This window comes from Amblyraja radiata, chromosome 7 (assembly GCF_010909765.2).
Source record: "Amblyraja radiata isolate CabotCenter1 chromosome 7, sAmbRad1.1.pri, whole genome shotgun sequence".
Taxonomy (NCBI): domain Eukaryota; kingdom Metazoa; phylum Chordata; class Chondrichthyes; order Rajiformes; family Rajidae; genus Amblyraja; species Amblyraja radiata.
Window position 1 is genome coordinate 18,604,829 of NC_045962.1, and position 25,099 is coordinate 18,629,927.

Sequence of the window (25,099 nt, forward strand, 5' to 3'; positions counted from 1 at the left end):
CAAATCCTCCAAAATTATGGAAGAAATTGAATAAGCACATGGATATCTTAAAAGACAAATTTGCTGGCTGCAACGGAAAAAAAACCCCCTCCAATACACATCAAGAATCAAACCCGTCTGGCCTGTGGACTTGGACATCACACAACGGTGTGAACAGGGAAGGCTGAGACGGAGATAACGAGATTCTCTTGGATACACAAAGGGAGGAACCAAGCTTCAGCAGACGGTGGTAAACAGGCCAGCACAAGCACAATCACCATCGGGGATGATAACGATCAGGCTGAGGGATCATGACATCAGCAAACCCCTTATCATCGGAAGCCTATTGTTCATGCCAGATCGAAACTGGGAAACATCAAAAGAACCCCTTCTATCCAGAGGACCACCTGGGGGTTTCAAAGGAAGCTCAGGTATAAAAGCCGAAGTCAAGCCAGAACTCTCTCTCTCTTCCTGCTCTTCCTGCTCTGCTGGACAGCTCGTGGGCCTGCATCGACTTCGCTGTGAGTATCCTGGTGACCTGGTGAATTTCCCGAAATAGGAGGTTGAGGGGAGAAAGGTCAAGGGGGAGTATGCTTGCAAGTAACTTGTGTTAAAGTAAGTTTTACGACGTGCCCGATAGTTTTCGTCCATAGTTTTAGTTTAAAGCATAAGTTTAGCCACGCATTGTGTAGTGTTGGTGAGATTCGATTTCTCATTGTTTAATAAAGCCTGTAAATTTTAGACTTGCTTTGAGTCCATCTTGGTTTCTGTTTTCTCTCATCGGCACACTCTGGTCAATTCAACCTTTTATCATATCCCACCATAATTCCGAGGTCTAGAACCTAGGGGAATCCTTTTGTGGAGTAAAGGGAAAAACAAAACCCCTACACATACCTTGAGGAGATTTTGCAGTGGAGTAGACAAAGTATTTAAGAAGGAACTGCAGATGCTGGAAAATCGAAGGTAAACAAAAGTGCTGGAGAAACTCAGCATGTGCAGCAGCATCTATGGAGCGAAGGAAATAGGCAATGTTTTGGGCTGAAACCCTTCCCGAAGGGTTTGGCCTGAAACGTTGCCTATTTCCTTCGCTCCATAGATGCAGCTGCACCTACTGTGTTTCTCCAACACTGTTGTCTACCTTCGATTTTCCAGCATCTGCAGTTCCATGCTAGCAGTTTAATACTTGCATCTCAGTTCTACTGAGAATCATAGAGTGATACAGTGTGGGAACAGGTCCCTCGGCCCAACTTGCCCACACCGGCCAACATGTCCCAGCTATACCAGTGTCACCTTCCTGCCCTTGGTCCATATCCCTCCAGACCTGTCCTATCCATGTACCTGTCCAACTTTTCTTAAACGTTGGGATTGTCCCAGCCTAAACTACCTCCTCTGGCAATTTGTTCCATACTTCCACCACCATTTGTGTGAAAAGGTTGCCACTCAGATTGCTGTTAAATCTTTTCCCTTTCACCTTAAACCTATGTCTTCTGGTCCTCAATTCACCTACGCTGGGCAAGAGACTCGGGGCATCTACCCGATCTATTCCTCTCGTGATTTTATACACCTTTATAAGATCACCCCTCATCCTCCTGCTCTCCAGGGAGAATGTGCAGGCTCAGCACTGACAGTTCCTGAGGTCAGGATGGAACCAGGGTCACTGGTAATGTGAGGAAGCAGCTCTATCAGGTGCATCACCGTGTCGCTATAACAAGAGAGTATTTGGACAGAATAGCTGGGACATTTACCGATTCCCATTAGTTTTGTGTGGGAATCGAGATATGTTGCTGATGTCGGGATGATTTGCTCCTCTCTTTGTGTCATTAACATCCAAACATAATTCCCACCACTTTTAAGCTGGCATCTGGTTCTGTTTGCAAAAGACGAGATTAAACATTCACTTGAACAAAATGATAAATTTCAGCATTGTTTAACATAGATCAAAAAAGTATTTTAATTAAGATGAGACCTGGTGATGGAAGAAATGCAGGAATGCTGCCCAAAGTTATCGGATCCTTCTTGGCATTTCTTCATATGTGTATGCTGTTAAAACTGGTTTATTTAACTCATGCCAGGATAATCAATGGAGCCTGTAGAATCTTACCGAGTGCAATTAATTTTGGAATGGAAGATCATTTCAGTGCCAACTTCTGGTTTTCAAATACATCATGCTTAATTTTTTCTGTATCTTTGCCTTTGAATTCAGTTTACCAGAATATCTGCATGGCCCCGGCAGATAAAGGCAACTGCTACAAACGCATAACTAGACACTTCTACAACAATTCCAGTCTCCTCTGTGAGACCTTTACCTACAGTGGGTGTGGTGGAAATCAGAACAATTTTAAAAACAAAAAGCAGTGCAAACGGACCTGCAGGAAAGGTAGAAACTGTAATGTCTGTTCTTGTCTGACTTAATGTTGTTGTTGAAGCTAGTGTGGATAAAGGATCTGAAATAGAAGATGATGAGCTACGTTGAATGCAATGAACACAAACTTCTTAAAAGTAATAATAATGATGTGATAAAAACTGACAGTAATAGACCAAGCATGTGTTTAATGGGCAGCCCAATTATTCTAAGCAGTTGTAATGAATGTTCATATTGACTTGAACTTTGTGGGAAATATATAGAAACTGCTAATGTCAGCCCTGCAAAGTTGCCAATGTGCCTCGGATTTCTGCATATGTACATACAAACACACATATCTTTAGGATTCTATCACCAATTCCTTTTCTCCAGTGATGCTGCTTAACCAGCTGAGTTACTCCACTTTCTGTGTCTATATTTGGTTTAAACCAGCATCTGCAGTTCCTTCCTACACTTACATCTTAAAGTGGCTGTCAGTGGTTTGGTGCTGTCTGTCAAACAGTTTATATTCGTTCCTACGGGAGGATTACTGCAGATCCATTTGGATTTATTTATAAAATCATGAGAGGAATAGATCGGGTAGATGTACAGTCACTTGCCCAGAGTAGGTGAATCGTGGACCAAAGGACATAGGTTCAAGGTGAAGAGGAAAAGATTTAATAGGAATCTGCGGGGTAACTTTTTCACACAAAGGGTGGTGGCTGTATGGAACAAGTTGTTAGAGGAGGTAATTGAGGCTGGGACTATCCCAACGGTTAAGAAGCAATTAGACATGTACATGGATAGAACAAGTTTGGAGGGATATGGACCAAACGCGGGGAGGTGGGACTAGTGTAGCTGGGACATGTTAGCTGGTGTGGGCAAGATGGCTGAAGGGCCTGTTTTTACACTATGACTCTATGACTAGCAGTGAGCGCGAATGGTCAACTACAAATACTGTCCTGATAAAAATAAATCTAAACAGGACAACACCAGGGAATTTGGCTGCATCTCCCTAAATGCAAAGTAGGGAGTAAGTGTGTTTTGTTTCAGGTAGTAACGGTTTACCTAGTGAGCTGCATTTTTACGCAAGCCAACAGCTCCCTCTGCTGGTAGATGGGAAAATCACTAAAGCTTTTGGCTGCCGTATTGTGTATGTGCCTTTTGCTTGTTGCCAGCAGGGTCGATCCACTTACAAGATCTTGTAAGAATCACAAATGCTATATTTTAATGTGAAGTGCACTTTCAGCAGATTGGTCAGGATGGCAGGGTGCCAGCCAGTCATGAATGGTGGACATGTTTGGCAGATTAAAGACTGATCTTGCAAATCTTTTATTCTGACGCCAAATTAGGTTGCAATGACCTAGTCATTCAAGAGTCAAGAGCTAGGAAGAAACTGCACATGCTGGTTTACACCTAAGATAAACACAAAAAACTGGAGCACTCAGCAGGACAGGCAGCAAATCTGGAGAGAAGGAATGGGTGACATTTCTGAAGAAGGGTTTCGACCTGAAACGTCACCCATTCCTTCTCTCCAGAAATGCTGCCTGTCCTGCTGAGTTACTCCATTTATTTGGGTCAAGAGTGTTTAATAGAAAGATTAAACGAGAACTTACCGTTTGAAGTTTGATCTTTATTTTATGAGAAGTTAGAGTGAGAGACTACGTGAAGAACCCACCAGCCCGCATGCGCATCAATCTTCAAAGCAACTGTATGAAACCACAGACCAATTGCATGAACTTAAACTATAGAAAGATTAATAACGCTTTTACCGAATGATCTTTATGAGATTCAGGGTTGGGAGTGGAGGGTAAGTAGTCTCTCAATCCAACTTCTCATAATATAAAGATCAAACTTCAAACGGTAAGTACTCATTTAATCTTTCTATTTTATATCGAAGTCTCGTGATGAGACAACGTGAAGTTTTCTGTGGTTTCATGCAGTAAACCAATCTGTATGTGAAAAACACTAAACAGATAAACCATAAATGGTAGAAAAGACATGGGCCATTAACAACATGATGCTAACTTTACATACATGTACATCGCCCATAATTGGACCATAGTCCCAAGTGCCTTTGGTTAGACAATAGCTCATGCAACACTATTCAGAACTCTATCTGCAATCATCCAGACATGTTCAACGAAATTTTATAACTTCTGGAAGTCCGCTTATCTGAGCCTCCTGCTGTTGCAAGATGATCAAAGGGAAATATCCATTCTATTGGCTGCTAAGGAGCCAGCCCCCCCCCCCCCCTGGTAGAGTAAGACTTGAAATTATTTGAATTCACTCCCGCTTTTAGCTGCTTACACTCTATCCATCTTGAAATAGTCTGCAGCAACAATCTCTTGTAAAACTATTAAATAACTATGAAGAAACTACCCTTCATCTCATAGGTACTAGTAAGCTCAGTGTACCTTTTTACATAATAAACACCCCCAATCTCCGATCTGGTGGGTATGCTGTCAACTCCAACTTGTACCCAACCGTGCCCGTTTCCTATATGAGTTTATTCCCATAAAAAGCCACCCTTATGTCAGATATGACCCAGAGATCCAGACGGAGATTGTGCTGAAATCAGTTGTCATGAGCATAATTAACTTAAAATATACTGCTTCAACATTTAGAATATAGTGGATGAATATCTGCATAATAATTTATACTGATTACACATTCCACACTACTTTGAATCTAGGCTTTAGAGTGTTCATATAAAAGACACTTTCATAACCTTCGTTAACAGTGGGTGAATAACCAATCATATGTTGTCCCACTTATAGTACTAGACACAATGACAAAGCAGCAAGAGCAGTGTCAATTGTAGATACGTCTATAACATAATCGCTTCTCTTAAACCCAAACCACAAACCTCTGCCACTTCTGTTTAAAGTAGCTCACATGTATCTCTTCACAAACTTTCCATACAACCATGCAGTATTAGATGCACGAGAAATAGGCTGAACTAGCCACCACTCGTGTCTTCGAGCAAATATAGGAGATTATTTCAGCAGACTTATCTACAATGGAAGCCCTGGGTGAGTAGGCCAAAATGGCACTACCATAATTCATGTCGTCTATAACCTCCGTGTCAAAATGCCCTTTAGATCTGAGTAGGGCAGCATTAACTTTAGAATCTTTGTAAATAGCCTAAGACTGAAGTCAAGCCCTTAGGTAGAACCTAAAATTTCCAACACTGGCCTTGCCTTAAAAGACCAGATATATCTGTGCCTCTCATGTATTGATATGGAAAAGTATGCATCTTCACGATCGATTGAGGCCCTAAATCCTCTGTAATCAGCTAAATTGCTGAATGACAATTATCCATCTATACCAACCACATGATCAGACCAGCCAAACCCAAGCCTGATTTGGCATCCTCCATTTTTCTTCAACCTTGAGAAAATATTAGAAATATACTCCTCTAGTTCTTGGGCAGACTGCTCTTCCATTGTGAGAAGTCTCTGTTTCCACTTGGATAGCCATAGTTTCCTCTTTGAACCATAAGTATGGAAATCTTGGCTCCTCTTGCCACGGAGGGATTATTCAACCAGAAAACTGAATCTTACAACCGTTTATGATTTGTAAAGTGGAAAATTTGGAGGTTATCTGTCCCCACCTGTTTGTCGAACCGTCTTACCTATCTCCGATTTGAATATAGAGAGCACATCTCATGCGACTGATGTAATAATATTCACATACTCAACAACCTCCACCTCATTGTTGCTTTGCTGTCCATGATGAGACAGACGGTAACTGTAAATGTGATCAAGGCAGTTTCTGAGAAAGCACTTGCTAATAAAATAATCGACAAAAGGTGATTATCACCCCCCGCCATGAAGATCCAGCAATTCCTGAGACAGACACCACCAAAAAATGGCCTCAGACAGAAGACTAATAGTCAACTGATCCTAGACTTTGCTCTATCTCCTTGCACAGACATCATGACCCGCTGGGAACAATACTGAGTATGAGCAGAGCGCTGCATCCATGGTGATCGCTGAAACCTGCGAGTAAAAGCCCTCTGGCTTGGTTAATTGTGCAGGCCTGGTGCTCCTCAGTGAAGCGGTATCTGCCACTCACTTGGTAGAGATGATATGTATGCATGTAAATGGGAACCTTACCCCCAAAGGGTGTATTTACCACACCCACCGCAGCCTTGAAATTCTCTTCCACTAAATTAACATAAATTGGATAGACCTCCAGCCTATACCATCCTAACACAATTGGGTTTAGACTGCAAATTACATAAAAGTGCTAAGGTGTCTACTGTAAATCAGACAGCAGAATTTCCTCTACTGACCTTGCAAAAGCCGAATCCTTCCCTGAGAAAACCCAGAACTTTCTGGGGTATAAGGCTTTTTGACTCAACCTGCTCTTCTCCAGAGACCATGAAAGATACTAGACAGTCTATGCTGCCAGTAAATCCAAACCAGACTGCTCCATTTCGGAGTTTTTACGGAGGTTAGTAAAGAGACCTTACCTGCCAGCGTCTCTGAGCCCAGGTCGACCTCCTTGTTGGAGCTTCAGCGAAGTTCCATTGCAGACCATGTCTGACCACATTTTCAGCCCCACGCTTGCCAAACAGCTCCCTTCCGGAGCTTAAAAGCGACATTGCTGTGCAAGGCACGCCTGCCAGCATTTCTGAGCCCAATGGGACAGACAGCTCCTTTGGCCTACAGCCTCTTTGAGGCCTTGCTGGGGCTTACTGTGCAGGTCACGCTGCCAGTACTCCAAGCCTGGTTCTACAGGCCCCTCCTATGTCGCCTTCTACTCCTTCGGAACATTAGCGAAGCTCACTGAACAGGATCGCACCTGCCAGTACTCCAAGCCTGGATCAACAGGCTACTGCTGCGGCGCCTTCTGCTCCTTCAGAGTTTTAGCGGAGCTCACTGGACAGGTCGCACCTGCTTGTGACTCCAAGTCCGGGCTTGCTCCCTTCCGGAGCCTCAATGGAGTCTCTGAGCGGGGGGAATAATAACGCAACCCTGAGCCAGGTGTTGCTTCCACAGGCATCTGGCGGGCTCCCTTTCGGAGCCCCACATGAAGGTGTCTGTACGGGCCGCGCCCGTCAGCTTCTCCGCAAACAGCCGCCTGCTCCGTTTTGGAGTCTCAACGGAGGTGTCTGTGCGGGCTGGCGCCCGTCAGCTTCTCCACAATCAGGCGCCTGCTCCCTTTCGGAGCCTCCACGGCAGTGGCTGTACGGGCCGCACACGTCAGCTTCTCCAGTCCGGCCGCCTGCTCCTTATCGACGCCTCAACGTTGGTAGCTGCATGGGCCACGCCCGTCAGGTTACCCGAGCCCACTGCACCTACTTTTCGGAGCAGCAGCCCGTTCCTGAAACACAAATGCCTTACCTGCCGGAGCAGTTTCGAATTGCTCCGAATCCCGCGCCATGCGTCGATGTATTGACGCGCATGCGGGCTGACGGGTTCTTCACGTAGTCTCATCACGAGACTTTGATATAAAATAATCATATTTGCTCGGAATGGAACAATGAAAATCTGGCTTACGGCAGCTTTACAGCATCTTTAATGCAATAACACAACAAATAAAGAAATATACAACAATCACAATACAATAAATCAGTCACACTTGGTAACCAGACCATTCATTTAATTTAAGATGAAGATAGACACAAAATGCTGGAGTAACTCAGCGGGAACAGGCAGCATCTCTGCAGAGAAGGAATGGGTGACGTTTTGGGTCGAGACCCTTCTCCAAGATACCTCACATGCCCTTCATCGCTTTAATGACCGCTTTCTGAGCCCACTCCCTCATCGTTTTAACACAAATTAATTTAATTTAGTTGTGTTTATTATTCTCACGCATGCCAAGGTACAGTGAAAAGCTTTTGGTTGCAGGCTAACCACACTAAAAACCTATATATGAATACAATAAAGTCAACCACAGACAGCACACAGATAAAGGATAAAGGGTTCAGGATTTAGTGCAAGATATAACGCTGGTCGGATAAAGTCTGAATAAACCTAGTTTAAATGTTTCCACTGAGGTAGATGGAAGGTCAGAACCGCTTTCTAGCTGATGAAAGGACCATTCAGTTGCCTGATTACAGCTAGGAAGGAACTGTCCCTGAATCTGGAGGTGTGCGTTTTCTGTACTTCTGTACCTCTTACCTGATGGGAGAGGAGAGAAGAGGGAGTGAAACACATCCTTGATTATGCTGGTGGCCTTGCCGAGGCCGCGTGAAGTGTAGATGGTCAATGGAAGGGGGGTTGGATTGTGTGATGGGCTATGTCCATAAATGTTTGCAATTTCTTGCTATTTTGGATGGAACTGTTCCCATACCAGAGAGTGATGCATCCTGATGCACATCTGTTGAAGTTGTCGGGGACATGCTGCCTTATGAGGAAGTAGAGGAGTTTGTGTGCTTTCTTCGAAGTTAGCTTCAATTACAGTGCAATCTCTAAGTACATAGTGCACACAGTGGGAAGCTCATTGTTAAGCTTTAGTTTAGAGATACAGCATGGAAACAGGCCCTTCAGCCCACCAAACCTGCGATGATCAACAATCACCCCATGCACTATGTCTATCCTACACTCTAGGCACAATTTTACAGAAGCCAATTAACCTTTGGACTGTGGGCGGAAACTGAACTGCTGCAGTACAGGGAATGAAGCAGTACATGCCCTCTTGTTACAAGACATAGATAATGCATTGATGTGGCAAATGTTATTGACGTCAGCCAAGAGCAAGGCAGCAACCTTCTCCAGCAAGAGGAAATGACACCACTTCACTGTGATATTCAGTGACTTTGCCATAATTGAATCTCCCAGTGGGAGTCATTGTTGATCAGGAGCCAGATGTAACATTATTGTAGCTAAAAAACATATGTCAGTTCATATGTTCATAAGTGATAGGAGCCAAATTAGGCCATTCAGCCCATCAAGTTTACTCCACCATTCAATCATGGTTGATCTATCTCTCCCTTCTGACCCTATTCTGCCTTCTCCCCATAACCCCTGACACCTGTTCTAAACAAAAATCTATCAATCTCTGCCTTAAAAATGTCCATTAACATGGCCTCTACAGCCTTCTGTGGTGATGAATTCCACAGATTCATCACCTGGAGGCTAAGTATCCCACAGTAAATGAATCTGTCACTACATCCCAACGCTTTTACATGATCCACAAATTCAGGAAAGGATGAAATACTCTACCGTTACTTGGATAAGAGCAGCTCTATAAGAAGCTCAACAACATATTGGGTGCAATGACCCACTTGATTAACAACCCTTGAAAGATGCTGAATGTTGGCACCTTCCACCACTGCAGCCCCAGTGTGTGCCAGGTACTAGGTGGATAAGTCTTTGAAAGGGAAATTTTGCAGGTCTATTGGGACAGGCTAGGTGATTGGGACTAGCTAGATTCCTCTGGTACAACGCTGGTACGGGCTAGTTAAACTTAATGGACCCCTTTTCATGCTATAATCTTTATATAATTCTGATTTGTGCAATGGATCCATTGCAAACAGCAGAGAGCCAATCTTCAAACCTGCAAATTCATTTCACTGCACCTTCGGGTGTATGTGACGAATAAAATTGACTTTGACTTTGCACAGTCCACCAAGGCCTACAGGATCTCCCAGTTGCTCACCATTTTAACTCCCCTTCCTATTCCTTCACTGGCCTTTCTGCCACAGTGAGCCCACTGGCAAAATGGAGGAGCAGCATGTCATATTCCTCCTAGGCAAATCACAACACAACAGTATGAACATTGAATTATCTGATATTAGGTAATAATTCTTCCTCCCCCTTCCATTTGTCGCCCTCATCCTCACCTCTTTCTTCCCCACCCTCCCCTGTGCTGCACCTGGACTTGCACCTATTTGAGTCCAAACCCCCCCCCCCCTCTCCCCACCCCCATCACCCACATTCCTTCTTCTGGCTTCACAATATGCAACTCTTCAATTCTTTTGACTTGCATCTTCTGTATTAATATCTGGTCTCAGTTCCAACCATCTGCCTATCAACATCCTCCCTCTCCCGTGCCCACCTATTAGTTGCCACGTTTTGTCCTGCCTCTCCTCTATCCCAGCTTTATCCCCCGCCCCCCCATCAGCCTGAAGAATGGTCCCAAACATGAAACGTCACCTGTCCATGTTCCCCAGAAATGCTTCTGGTGACCCACAGAGTTACTCCAGCACATGGTTCTCAGTCTGTTTTGCAAGTTGGTTTAGACGCCCATTGAGTTTGTATGCAATCTAATGGTCCAGTGTGGAGACAGCTTTTGCTCTTAATGAATTTTCTTCAAGGCATACGGAAACGTTACAAGATAGGAGTACCATAGCAAGGAGGAAGATTTCACTTGAAATTATTTACCTTGTGCACACTCTAAGTTTAGTAAGGTTATTGGCAGACTAGGCAGAAAGAATATACGGGCATGGGTGTGGAGAGTGAGAGCAGGTGTGGTGTTGGGATGATCGGTTATCAGAAATATATTAGATTGTTACCTAAACATCTTGCTTCAACATAATTAAACAGAAACAAATGTAACTGTCTTATAATATTTAATGTATAATTATTGTGTGGTTAATGTACCCACATCTATTGTGCCATATTCCTCACTCTAGCCCATCCCTCTCTCACACACATACAACACTGTGATTCCCTTACTCTATCACCGACTCAGCAATGGAATTAAATAGTTGATGATAAATGTAAAAATAATTTCAGTGGTTTCAATGGTTTATTTACAGTCACATGTACCAGGTACAGTAAAATACATGTTTTGCGTGGAGCAAAATCCTTGTACACAAGCGCAATCACCCCGATCAGTACATTATGCACAAAACAGCCCACTGAGTCCATCTGCAAGTAATTTAGTGAATAACATTTTAAAAATAGTATATGGAATAAACTTGTATTTCCCAAAATGGTTCTTCCCATTCCCAGGGTATGGACCACATTGGAATAATACATGCTGACTTGTTTTAAAGGCAGAATTTATTTGTAAATGCAAATGCTTTATCACAGTTAAGTAAGTTGCATGTGTTGCTCCTTCATTGTTGCTTTGATTTGAGGCATTTTTATTACTTGGTGTTTTTGACTTCCACAAATTTGTAAGTGTGGATGTGAAGAATACCCTGTGTAAGGACTGCAGATAGCTCTCTCAGATTCAGATTCAGATTCAGATTCAATTTTAATTGTCATTGTCAGTGTACAGTACAGAGACAACGAAATGCATTTAGCATCTCTGACCTTGCTGCTCAGTTCTACTGAACATATTATTGCGTATGGTACACAAAAATGCTGGAGAAACTCAGCGGGTGCAGCAGCATCTATGGAGCGAAGGAAATAGGTAACGCTTCGGGCCGAAACCCTTCTTCAGGTCTGAAGAAGGGTTTCGGCCCGAAGCGTTACCTATTTCCTTCGCTCCATAGATGCTGCTGCACCCGCTGAGTTTCTCCAGCATTTTTGTGTACCTTCGATTTTCCAGCATCTGCAGTTCCTTCTTGAACATATTATTGCGTATATCTGTTTTTATGTCTCTCAATGCAATGGTGATCACCTCAAACAAGAAGAAAGAACCTTGCGTATTTCTTCGAGCTGGTCAAAATAAATTTCACAGTTATTTTTTTTTTAACTTTCAGGAACTAGACATCACAATCCTTAAAGTTGGCTGAAAATATGAACAACTTTCAAACAAACTTCGATGAGAATCAGATTGTCACAGGAAGTCTTGCAATCGTTTGGAATTAGAGATGCAATAGTTTGCACTTTTAATATTTTTGTTTTAATATTTCTGCTTAATCTGTTTAACCAGTGTAATTTAACCCAATGCCACAACCTTGAAACTAGTTAACAATATTTGTAAGCTTAAATCAATCAAAAGGGACATGTTCCCAAACCATGCAGGCAGTGAAAAAAAGATGCAATTACTATTGGGTTTGGGACATTCCTCAAAAGTGCTGCAAATACCTTTAGGGAATTAGATATGACACATTTTTGGGCAACTTGCATCAGATATCAGGTGGCTCAGCGGTAGAGTTGCTGCCTTACAGCGCCAGAGACCCGGGTTCGATCATGACTATAGGTGCTTGTCTGTACAAGTCTGTATGTTCCCCCCGTGACCACGTGGGTTTTCTCCGGGTGCTCCGGTTTCCTCCCACGCTCCAAGGACGTACAGGTTTGTAGGTTAATTGGCTTTGGTAAAGATTGTAAATTGTCCCTAGTGTGTAGGATAGTGCTAGTGTATAGGGATCGCTGGTCGGCGCAGACTCGGTGGGCCAAAGGGCCTGTTTCCTCGCTGTATTTCTAAACTAAACTAAACTAAACTAAATCATGCAAAGCCACGTGTGGCATATCTGGACAAAAACGTTGACAAATGGCCATCGGATACCTCATTCACTTGAAATTATCCTTTTGTGTTCCACAATATCAGCATTTTTTTTGTCAGAAATAAAGTGGCACAATAATGTTTATGTGTCTGAATTATATATTTCCATGTAAAATCCAAATTGCATTCATCATCCAATGAACAAACAAAAATAATTGTCTAATTACTGCTTGTAAATGCTGTGACCTTATAATTGTGAAGGCAGTGATTAAATAATTTGGCTACACAGTGATCCCTGTTGTAACCTACAGTATTAGACCATGTTTCTCCTCTGTACTCATCCTCTTGTTTCAACACAAAGATCCTTCATCTTTTTAAACAATGTGATAAAATAATTGAGACCTGTTTGTTGCTGGTATTGCATTATTTCAATGTAACAAGAATTGGAATAAATAAGCATGATCACACAAATACAAGCTGCTGTTACATCATGAGCTTAAGGTTGTTGGCCTTTCCAACTCATTAATGTTTTACTTTTATAAGATTGTAATTCTTGAAAAATAAAACTCATCATATTATCAATGACAATGCAGTTTAAGGATGTGGAGCCTGATAACTACAGACTTGCATTTTGAAATGAACTGACTTTCTTTTAATATATGTGCATATCAGGACAGTCGTTGCCATATTGATTGAAGATCAAAAGCATTCTATCATGCATTAATAACAAACTTAATATGTGCAATGATCCCATAGTTTACATGAAATAAAGTATTTTAAAACCAATCAATGTGTGTTTAGCTTTATTAAATGTTCTTGGTATTTCATCTGATTTACTGAAAAAGTTGTGAGATAACTGAACAATCAGAGTAAGAAGAATGTTATCGTGAAACATAGCCTATCCTTCTTCTCCAGAGATGCTACCTAGCCCGCTGTGTTACTCCAGCACTTGTGTCTATCTTTCATAAATTCATAAGTGATAGGATCAGAATTGAGCTTCGACTAGGTCATAGGTTGTTGTAGCTTGTCTTAGACATAATCGTAGGATGGGGTACAGACGCCGGTTTTTCCGCGATCTGACAAGACAATGACAGTCGTCGGCAGTCGCCTAAAAAACACCTAAGTGAGCCAGGCCCATTAGGCTATTCAGCCCATCGAGTCTGCTCTGCCATACGATCAAGGCTGATCTATTATCAACCCATTCTCCTGCTTTCTCCAAGTAACCTTTGGCACCCTTACTAATCAAGAATCTATACATCTCTGCTTTAAAAATACCCAATGACTTGGCATCCACAGTCATTTATGGCAATGAATTCCACAGATTCACCAGCCTCTGGCATCCTCATCGCCACTCTAAAGGTACGTATTTTTACTCTCTCCTCATGTATGTTGATAAGGCCCCCGGGGTTCTATATGTTCAATCAAGTCACCTCACATTCTTCTAAACTTCAACATATAGTCAGACTCTCCAGAGAGGTACCTATCTCCAACTTTTCTTCACAAGATAAACTGCCCCTTCCAGATGTAGTGTTCAAAAGGGAACTGCAGATGCTGGAATATCGAAGGTACACAAAATTGCTGGAGGAACTCATGTCTGAAGAAGGGTTTCGGCCCGAAACGTCGCCTATTTCCTTCGCTCCATAGATGCTGCTGCACCCGCTGAGTTCCTCCAGCAATTTTGTGTACCTTCCAGATGTAGGTCCAGTACACCTTCTCTGAATTGCGATCAATGCATTTACATCCTTCTTTAAATAAAAAGTGTACACACTTCTGCAGGGTTTTTTTCTCTACCAATGCCCTTATTTATTGACCAATAATCCTTTTACTGATGTTTTTCTTTCATTCCCTTGGCAGCAAACAAATAGTATATTGTTAATTATTGACAGCATGCTAGGCTTTTATGAATTGTGCACTAGAACACCCAGGTTTTTCAATATCCCAGAGCTTTAGATAGCATAGGTTTTCATTTTATTTTCTATCAAAATTGTTAATTTCACATTTTCCCACATTATACTCTTTACCAGATCATTGCCCTTCCACTAAACCTATCAATATTTCTATCTAGTCTCCTACATCCTTCTCACACTTACTATCCTACCTATCATGTTTGGTCAGTATTCATACCGTTGGGTCACAATCTCAGTTGAGTTTAGTTTATTGTCACATGTACCGAGTACAGTGAAAAGTTTTGCCAATGTCATCTACGTCAATAATATAAATTGTAAAAAGTTGAAACTGCAACAATGATCCATCCCTCTGGCATACCACTGGTTACATCTTGACAACCAGAAAAATTCCCAATTACGTTTTTTTTGTGTTTCCTAGTAGCCAACTAATCTTCCATACCTTGAACTTTTATTTTCTGAATCAACCTTTGCGGTGGCACCTTACCATTGCTTTCCTGATATCTATATTTAGTACATTCAGAGGTTCTCTTCTATCCACAGCATATGTTATCAACAACTCCAATAAACTGGCCAAACATTTTTATCCTTTTATAAGATCACGCTGGTTGTTTGATTACGTAGATTTGATTTTATAGCCCTGCTAAACATAGCTTCTAACATATTTTCGAATACAGATGCTTTGCCAACTGACCTGTCGATTCCTGCTCTCTGTCTCCCTCTCTATTTGAATAAGAGTTACATTTGCTATTTTTCTGATCATCTGGAACTTTCCTGAATCTAGGGGAATTCTGGAAAAATAAAACCAATCCATGACCTACCTCTTAATAGTCTAGGACAAAATTTATTTGGACACAATTTGTCAGCTTGCAACTCCAAGAATTTGCTCGATGTCAGTACCCAGGATGTTGTCGTTTTCAAGAGATTTTCCCTCCCTTCCATTTCCTGATTTACAGCTATTTAAGAAATAGTGCAAATTCTCCTCCATAGTGAATACTTTTGCAAATTACCTGCTTCACATATATGCTGTGTCCTTGCTTTTCATTATGAACTCCCCATGCTCTCTTTCTATAAGAGCCATGCTCATATTGTCAACACTTTTTTAAATACTTGTAGAAATTGTCACTGTTTTTATATTTCACTTCAGTTTAGTTTATTGTCACGTGCATTGAGGTAAAGTGAAAAGCTTTTTGTGGTGTGCTAACCAGTCAGCAGAAAGACAATACCTGATTACAATCAAGCCATTTGCAGTGTATTTACTGTTTAGTGCAAGGTAAAACCAGCAAAGTCCAATCAAAGATAGTCTGAGGGTCACCAATCAGAATCAGAATCACACTTTATTCACCAAATATGGTTTGCAACATACGAGGAATTTCATTGGCCAGGTCAGCCATACAATTAAAAGCAACAGATCACTCAAAAACACATTTTAACATGAACATCCACCACAGTGACTGCTACACATTCCGCACTGTGATGGAAGGCGAAATAAAGTTCAAGTACTTCCTTAGTTCTTCCTCGGTCGTGATGACGGGATGATCTTAACTCCTGTAGCCAGTGGCGTTCAGGCCCTCCGCGTCGAGGCGATACACTCCCGCATCGGGGGGATGTCAGCTCCCTCGCGCCGGGCGATGGAAACTCACGTCGGGGCTGGTCGAACCTTCCGCAACATTGGAGCTCCCGAATCGGTCTCATCCGAGGATGTGAGCCCTTGGTGTTGGTTACGCAGTGGTCATGGAGGTCGCGATCCCAGGCAAGGGATCAGCTCCAATGTTAAGTCCACGCCCCGCGGTAGGGCTCACGACAGTCAAAGGAGGCCTCCAGCTTCATCGATGGTAGGCCGCAGAGCCCGGAGAATGTCATCCGAAAATCAATCACAACTCCGGGAAGGTAATAACCTGAAAAAAAGTTTCCCCCGATCCCCTTCCCCCCTCCCCCCACATAAAACAAACCGAAGAACATTAAAACAAACTTTTAACGCACTAAAAAATAACAAAAAGAAAGAAAATATTAACAGACTGCCTGCAGGGTTGCCATCTCCCTGGAACCCTTGGTGGTAGATAGTAGATTAGCACTGCTCTCTGGTTGTGGTAGGATGATTCAGTTGCCTGATAACAGCTAGGAAGAAACTAACCCTGAATCTGGAAGGTACACAAAAATGCTGGGGAAACTCAGCGGGTGCAGCAGCATCTATGGAGCGAAGGAGGAGGAGAACTTCTTCAAAGTAGGCATACCTTGAGGAGATATCGCAGTGGAGTAGACAAAGTGTTCAAAAGGGAACTGCAGATGCTGGGGAGGAGAACTTCTTCAAAGTAGGCATACCTGAATCTGGAGATGTGCGTTTTCGCACTTTTGCCTGATGGGAGAAGAGAGAAGAGGGAGTGGCCATGGTGTGGCATTGTTGATTTTGCTGCTGGTCTTGCCGAGGTCTAAGTGGAGTCAATAAAAGGAGGTTGGTTTGTGTGAAGGTCTGGGCTGTGTCCACAATTCGCTACAATTTCTTGGCTGCACCAAGCTGTGATGCATCCTGATAAAATGCTTTCTATTCTGGTCAGCTTTGGTTATTCTGGGCATTATTGCTTTGTTGGCAGGTGTCAGTATAGTAAATATTGGCACCTCCATCTTCAGTGATGTCTCTCAAAGTCCAGGATTGTACTTGCTGGATATTTTTTTTACAAGCAGAATCATGTGAAAACCATTGACTTGCAGTGAACAATGTTATTCTTTGAACCACAGTTTACTTACCCTGGGAGAAAGGATGTACTTCATCTCATTCAAGAGTTAAGAAGAAATAACATCACCTAAATTGGTCCTCACACTAACAGTGCCATGACCACAGCTCTACCCTATTAACTACATGTATATTACCTTCTAATTAAAAAACAACCAAGTTAGTAATGCAGTAAGTAGTCAGCTGTATTTGAAAATATTAAAGGAACAAGAATTCGCACAACCTCAGAATGAAAGGACATACATTTAGAATGGAGATCAGGAGGGATTTCTTTAACCAGAGGGTGGTGAATCTGTGGAATTCATCGTCACAGATGGCTGTGGAGGCCTTTTTATTTTGAAAGCAGAGATTGATAGCTTCTTGATTAGTAAGGGCATCAAAGGTTATGGCGAGGACGCAGGAGAATGGGGTTGAGAGGGAAAAAAGATCAACCATAATTCATTGACGGAGCAGACGATAGGTCGAATGGCCTAATTTTGCTCCTGTGTCTTATGGTTTTATGGTTATCACAAATAATACATTAGATATTATTTAATATTTCTTCAATAGTATTCTCTTGGTTTTACTGGAAAACATTATCTATTACATCTGACAGGTTGAATCATAAGATCATAAGTGATTGGACCAGAAATAGGCCATTCAGACCATCTAGTCTACTCCATCCATTCAATCATGGCTGATCTACAGTATCTCTCCCTCCTAATCCCATACTCCTGCCTTCTCCCCATAACCTCTGACACCCATGCTAATCAAGAATCTATCTATCTCTGCTTTAAATACATTCACTGACAGCCTCCACAGCCTTCTGTGGCAAAAAAAATCCACCCTTTAGTAATGATTCAACAAGATAGGTTCCTCACCACAAATGAAGTTAGATTCTAGATCAAGAGAAGTGTTTAAGAAGGAACTGCAGATGCTGGAAAATCGAAGGTACACAAAGTTTCTCCAGCATATTTGTGTACCCTAGATCAAGAGAACATTTTAAAAGAAGAACATCTATGAGTAAGAATTATCCTTCCTTAAACCAAAAAGAACAGATGAAGTGAAAGATTTTAGTATTTGAATAATGTTGCATTTTGATTGTGTCTGAATTTCTTAAAGTGTTTCGAACTATGACAATGCCAAATGATATTTTCCTCTATCAAGCTTTAAAATGTATTCATTGTGACTACACATTAATTAATCAAATATAGCTGACAGATAAGAAAAAGGTTGTAGGTATTTGACAATATTAAACAACATTAAAACAGAAAATGATGAAAGCATTCAGCAGGTCAGACAGTTCTGTGGAAAGATGAACAGAGTTAATGTATCAGGTCAAAGACTGTGGTGGGAGATTGCAACCTTCACGTGATCCGCCCTGTTTCGATGAATGCAATCAACCTGGCGTACACAATCAAATAAGATCAAATGGGACAAGTTGTCCTACAACTTTAGACTGTGCACACCATAGGCAGGAAGAAGAAGAAGGCCAAAGACTCTTGATCAGAGCACATTTGTGAAGTAAGACATCTAATATCAATGAAATGCAGTTTGTGACCTAGAACTTTTAAAGTCTGCTAACATTTATATGCATGTAAATTACAGGAACCTGGTTTAAAATTCATTCATTGAATATGCAGTTCACATTGCATTTGCCGTTAGTGCTCTGTGTATAATTAGACACCAGAGGGCACTCTCTAATAACTTTTTTAAATTTTAGTAAATTCATGCAGAATAAGTTGTGCGCATTAAGTAAATTTTGGTAAAAATGGGAATATTTCTATCTTTTGCATAATGTAATCCAATCACCTCCAACATTTGGCACATATTCAGAATAAATGAATTATTTAGATTCAGATTTATACATTCATGTCGTTCCAATTTGTATGAATTTCAGGCTGTGACCTAGAGAGGGAGAAATGTAATCTAAAAACATGGATAAGTAAGCCTGATGTGTTTTACATGATCTCTGCTGGTTGCCTTGGTAATCAAAGATACCGGTAAATTATATACGGTTCTAAAAGCAAGCAGATAAAGGCCAATGTCATAACAATATGAGAATGGCCGACACTATACGTGCAATACAACCATATTAGTAAGAAATGTACATGCCCAAGCCAGTACGACATTCACCTCTGCGCAGTTATATGGTTGTCAGAGTCAATTTCCCAACGAGTGAGATAAACGCTTTTGAAATTGAACCAAAAAAGCAAGAACCACTCGCGTCATCGCTGGCAATAAATCAATGTGTAATTGTGGCAATCGTCTGGTTGTCAATTTCCAGGTTTCAGTGAAAGGGATTCAGGAAAAAAGATATGCAAAGCAGTTACATGGCTTTCTCTTCCCTAATTCAGTAAGGATTTAACTGTCAGAGCTTTGGGAAGGGGACTAATATCAGTCAAAGAAAGATCTGTTTCTCAATCATAAATTTCCTGTATGAACATTCAGTGGGAATCTGCAGAAGGACTTGGACAGGTTGGGAGGGTGAGCAAAAAAAAAGGCAAATGGAATACGGCGTAGCAAAGTGTACGGTCATGCACTTTCATAAAAGCATAGACTATTTTCTAAATGGGGAGAGGATTCAGAAATCATAATTGTAAAGGGACTTGGGAGTGCTGGTGCAGGATTCCCAAAAGGTTAATTTGCAGGTTGAGATGGTAGTAAAAGGGGCAGGTGCAATGCTAGCATTCATTTCGAGAGTACTAGAATATAAAAAGCAAGGATGTAATGCAGCGGCTTTATTCTGTAAGATGCTGGTCAGGTCACATTTGGAGTACTGTGACCAATTTTGGGCCCCATATCTGAGGAACAATGTGCTGGCGTTGGAGAGAATCATGAGGAAATTTATGGGAATTATCCCAGGAAAGATTGCGTTAAAGTATGAGGAGCGCCCGTACTCACTGGAATTTAGAAGGATATGAGTGGTGGATCTCATTGAAACCTATCAAATAATGGTAGGATGCCTGGATATAATGAATGCAGAAAGGGTGTTTCCAGTAGTGGGAGTGTCTAGAAGCAGAGAGCACAGCCTCAGAATAAAATGATATACCTTTAGAATGGAGATGAGGAAGAATTTCATTAGCCAGACAATGGTGAATCGGTGGAATTCATTGCCACAGACGGCTATGGAGGCCAAGACATTGGATATTTTTAAAGCAGAGATTAATAGGTTCTTGATTAGTGCGTCAAAGATTACGGGGAGAAGACTGGAGAATGGGGTTGAGAGGAAGAAACATATCAGTCGTGATCGAATGGTGCAGACTCGATGGGCCGAATGGCCTAATTCTTCTCCTATGTCTAATGATATCCACCAACTTGTGCGTGAAAAAAATCCATAATACAATCTGTCTTAACTCCGTTTTCTATGTTTTATGATGCTGTAAAAAACGCTACAAAACACAACTCATCCGGACACAAGAATTCTGCACAACCTCATCAAATCACCCCTCTCCTCCCATCCATATTATTTCTAAACATCTTCAAAAGCGTTAATGCTTTACTCAGGTCCTCGTTAACTGTTCGCAAGATAGACACAAGATACTGAGGTAAAGGGCCTGTCCCACTTGGGCGTCATTTGCTCCTCACCTGTCCTGCTGAGTTACTCCAGCTTTTCGTGTCTATCTTCGGTTTAAACCAGCAACTGCAGTTCCTTCCTACACAACTGTTCGCAAGAGGTCGATGGCAAAATCGAAGCAAACAAGATGCTTGGTAAATCTGAAATCCTTTCAAACAAGTGGCGATGGTCTCCTCGAAAACCTCGTGTTAACGTGATGATTTTGAACAACAACCCACGCGAGGAAGAAGGGGGGTGCGGCGAGCTTTGGACATAGAGTGGCTTCCCAGACTTGGAGGCTGGCGACACTAGGAGGCGCCAGTCACCACAAAGTGGTGGGAAGCTTGGGTGCGATGGCGAGGCGGTGGCCGGTGGAGTAGAGTGGCATTTCCACCTGCTGCAAAAGTTGCCAAGCCCCACTTTATTACAGGATTGTTCAGTTAAAACCAGTCGACGGCACATTCATTTTCCCTATTAAATGCAATGCTTTTCTGGGGAAAAAAACAGATTATAATGCAGCCTGGGCAATTCATCAGTAAAATAGACTGTATAGTAATATATTGCCACTGGAGATAGACACAACGTGCTGGAGTAACTCAGCGGGCCAGACAGCATCTCTGGAGAGAAGGAATAAGTGATGTTTCGGGTCAAGTCCCTTCTTCAGGCTGTCCTGCTGAGTTACTCCAGCATTTTGTATCTATCTTCGGGTGTAAACCAGCATCTGCAGTTCCTTCCTACACAATATATTGGCACTGTTTGGATGAATATGGATTATATTTTGCAGACAGGTAATATCTCTGGAGAGAAGACATGGGTGACATTTTGGGTCGAGACTGAGAGTCAGGGGTGAGGGATAGTCTCCCTCTCCCCTCACTCGCAGTCTGAAGAAGGGTCTCGACCCGTAACGTCACCCATTCATAACATTCTCCCCAGGGTTGCTGCCTGTCCCGCTGAGTACCCCGGCATTTGATGTCTATCTTCGGTGTAAACCGAAGCATCTGCAGTTCCTACACATTATATTTTGCAGGATTGAATCAGATTTCTCTGAACAAGTGTCACAATTTCTATCCCGCGGTCCAGCTCCCAATAGTGCCGGGAAATGCCCGGCGTAGTTTTAAAACTGCGGCAGATGGTGAATCTGTGGCCGCTGTGTCTTTAAACAAGAGCAGAACCGTGTAGAGAGAGAGTTGCGCGGTCCCCGGGGCGGCGTCTGTGGAAAAACAAAGCGCTTCCTTAAAGCCAGTGTATCATTCAGTGCGGAAAGTCGGCACAGCAGAGAGGGTGGGATGGGAAGGAGGTGGGGAGAGACGAGCGGTTTCCGAATCAGCTTCATCCTTTGCCGACAGGAAAGCTTCCAGCACGTCGAACTGTTTCTGAGGCTGAAATCATAACTCACAGCAGAAATGGTGACATCTGCAAACAGATCAGATGAACCGCTCAAACCTGTGGAATAGGAACCGTTTAGCTTCTGATAGTTGGTGTAATGTTCTGATGCTGCGGCTTTGTGAGCCCTTCCCCACCTGTTCTCAATGCTGGGGCGTCCTGCAGAGCGCTCGGGCGGGTCAGCCATCACAGTGCATTGCCGTATTGCACGTTCACACAAGTTATATGAGTAGAACTAGGCCATTCGGCCCATCGAGTCTACTCCGCCATTCAATCATGGCCGATCTCTGCCTCCTAATCCCATTTTCCTTCCTTCTCCCCATAACCCTTGGCACCCATTCTAATCAAAAATGTGTCTATCTCTGCCATAACAATATCAACTGAGTTTGGCCTCCATAGCCCATTGGGGAAATGAGTTCAACAGATTAACCATCCTCCTGACTAAAGAGGTTCCTCCTCACCTCCTTTCTAAAAGAATGCCCTTTAATTCTGAGGCTAGGACCACTGGTCCTAGACTCTCCCACCAGTGGAAACATCCTCTCCACATCCACTCTATCTATGCCTTTCATTATGCCTTTCACACCTGAGGCATTGCACATGTACTTGGGCTGCTGACTGAGTTAAAGAAATTCAAGCACAACCTACTATGGGTCCTTATTTTCCCGAACATATAAATGATTTTGGATAAAAACACTTTAAACGCTCAGAAAAGTACATCTGCATTTCGACGTGAGGTCAAGGTTAACCCGTCATCAAGAGGAAGTCAAGAATCAACTGTTTAATTGTCACATGTAATGAAATGGAACAATTAAAGGTCTCGCAGCAGCACAACAGGCTTGTAAACACTGTACTCAATAGAAAACATAATGAACAAAAATGGTTCAATTATATTTATAGTGCAAAACAAAGCCCTAAGTACCTGGTCCGCCCAAGATGGTTTGTAGTTCGGAGTTTAGTTAGAGTTGATAGTGTTTAATAGGCTCATGTTTATTGGGAGGAAGCTGTCCTGAACCTGGAGGTCATAATGGAAAGTGAGACTAAATTCCACCACTGAAGAGGCTAGAGATGGTGGAATTTAGAGTCATGATGCGATGTCTCAACCCAAAACATTGAGCACCCTCTGCCTCCATAGATGCATAAATCCTGACCCGCTGAGTTGGGATTTTATTCCGCAGTTTGGTTTTCTTTTTGCAAGGAGAGAAAGAGACCAGCAGAGATGGACACCAGCAGATGGGAACACCAGCAGAGATGGACACTAGCAGAGATGGGGTTCACCAGAGATAGCAACAAGCAGAGATGGACACTAGCAGTGATCCACATCAACAGAAATAGACACCAGAAGTGAAAATAGCATAGGTGTACATTAGGGGATGTGGACACCAGCAGAGATGGACATCAGATGATGTGACACCAGCACACGTGAGCACCAGCAGAGATGGACAATAGCAGAGAAGGGCACCAGCAGAGTTCTACACTAAAGCAGAGAACACCATCATAATTGGGCACCATCAGAGTTGGGCACCAAAGCACTAGGCTTTCTTTTGTCACATTTAGAGATTATAGAATGTTCCAGACCACGTATACGATCAGATTACTTTGATACTGTGAGAGGGTGGAGACTCATTGTATTGACCCTGAAACATGAATTGGTTGGTGTGTGCTGTTGGCTTACTTTACTTCCAGAGGTTAGTCAGTGGCAGTTCCTTTACTTCAGCACATTGCACGATGCCAGAATTAATGGTGCATATACTGGAAGTTGGTATAAGATTCTAAACTTCCCAACTGGGGGCCCTTGTCAGAGAAACTGCCCCATAGTCTCAGTATCCTAATTGTACTGTTCCCCTGTCAGCCAGCAGTGATGATGCCACATCAACACTGCACTGCAGTAAGGTGTCACAACTGCCCACTGGCTTGGGAGCCAGGTACCACCTTTATCAAACAGTGAAGTGATACATGTGGGAATCATGGTTTATAGTACTGTGTAAAATGAGAGGGAAATCGGGAAATGCAAAAGAAGCGCATGGCAGATGAGATAAAGGGGAATCGAAAGATATTCTCCATATATATTACAAGCAAAAGACAAACTAAGGTGAGAATAGCTCCACTTTAGGATCAATATGGTTGTCTATGTGTGAAGCCACAGGAGATGTGTGAGATCTTAAATAAATAATTCTTGTCAATAGATATGGTGGAGAATGTTATGGAAGCTGGGGAACTCAGGAATGAAAATATTAATGGATACCTTGAAATACGACCATATTAAGAAAGTAGAGTAGTGGTGTTCTTATAATGGTGGATAAATCCTCAGGGTAATACCATGTGTATCCAAGGATATTGTAGGAGGCTCGTGAAGAAATAGCTGAGAACCTTGCAGAAATATTTATATCGTCTTTAGCCTCGAGTGAGGAACCAGAAAACAGGAGGTTTGCTAATGCTGTGCCTTTATTTAAGAAGGGCTGCACAGCCAAGCTGGTAAGCCTGACCGAAGTGGTGGGAAAGTTACTAGAGGGGGTTTTGAGCAACAAGATCTACTTTCATTTGGAAATGCATAGCCTATTCATGGCTTTGCAGATGGTTGATACAAATACATCGATAGATGCTCCTGAACACATCATCAGTGATGTAACCTGGGGTCATTGGGTGTTTCGGGTCTTTCAACATCAGACACCCTCACCCAGGCGACCCAGCCGTGGTTGATCAGACCACGACTTGTGTTCAGGTGGCATTCGCTCCTCCCCATGGACCTCCTCTCCTGATCCAGAGCCATTTTGATGCCTTCTCCACTGCCTCTGTGGTGTTCTTGATGGCCCTTCTCCTTGCCACTCCGTTGATGCCCAGTGCATTCAAGGCTTTGTAGAGCGATTGCCCTGCAAAACCTCTGCAGCCAACCTCGATGGGCATACACCTTGCCTTCCAGCCCTGCTTACGGC

The 25,099-nt window shown here is 42.6% G+C and overlaps 1 protein-coding gene across 1 annotated transcript in view; it reads left to right on the top strand.

Moving 5' to 3' along the window:
* The window catches only part of tfpi (tissue factor pathway inhibitor), a 64,618-nt gene extending 51,216 nt beyond the window's left edge, over positions 1 to 13,402 (top strand). The window contains exons 4-5 of the mRNA XM_033023797.1: positions 2,183 to 2,356; positions 11,931 to 13,402. Of these exons, the coding sequence (XP_032879688.1) occupies positions 2,183 to 2,356; positions 11,931 to 11,953 (197 nt within the window). The 3' untranslated portion in view covers positions 11,954 to 13,402. The remainder of the gene's footprint in view (positions 1 to 2,182; positions 2,357 to 11,930) is intronic.
* The last annotated feature ends 11,697 nt before the right edge of the window (positions 13,403 to 25,099 follow it).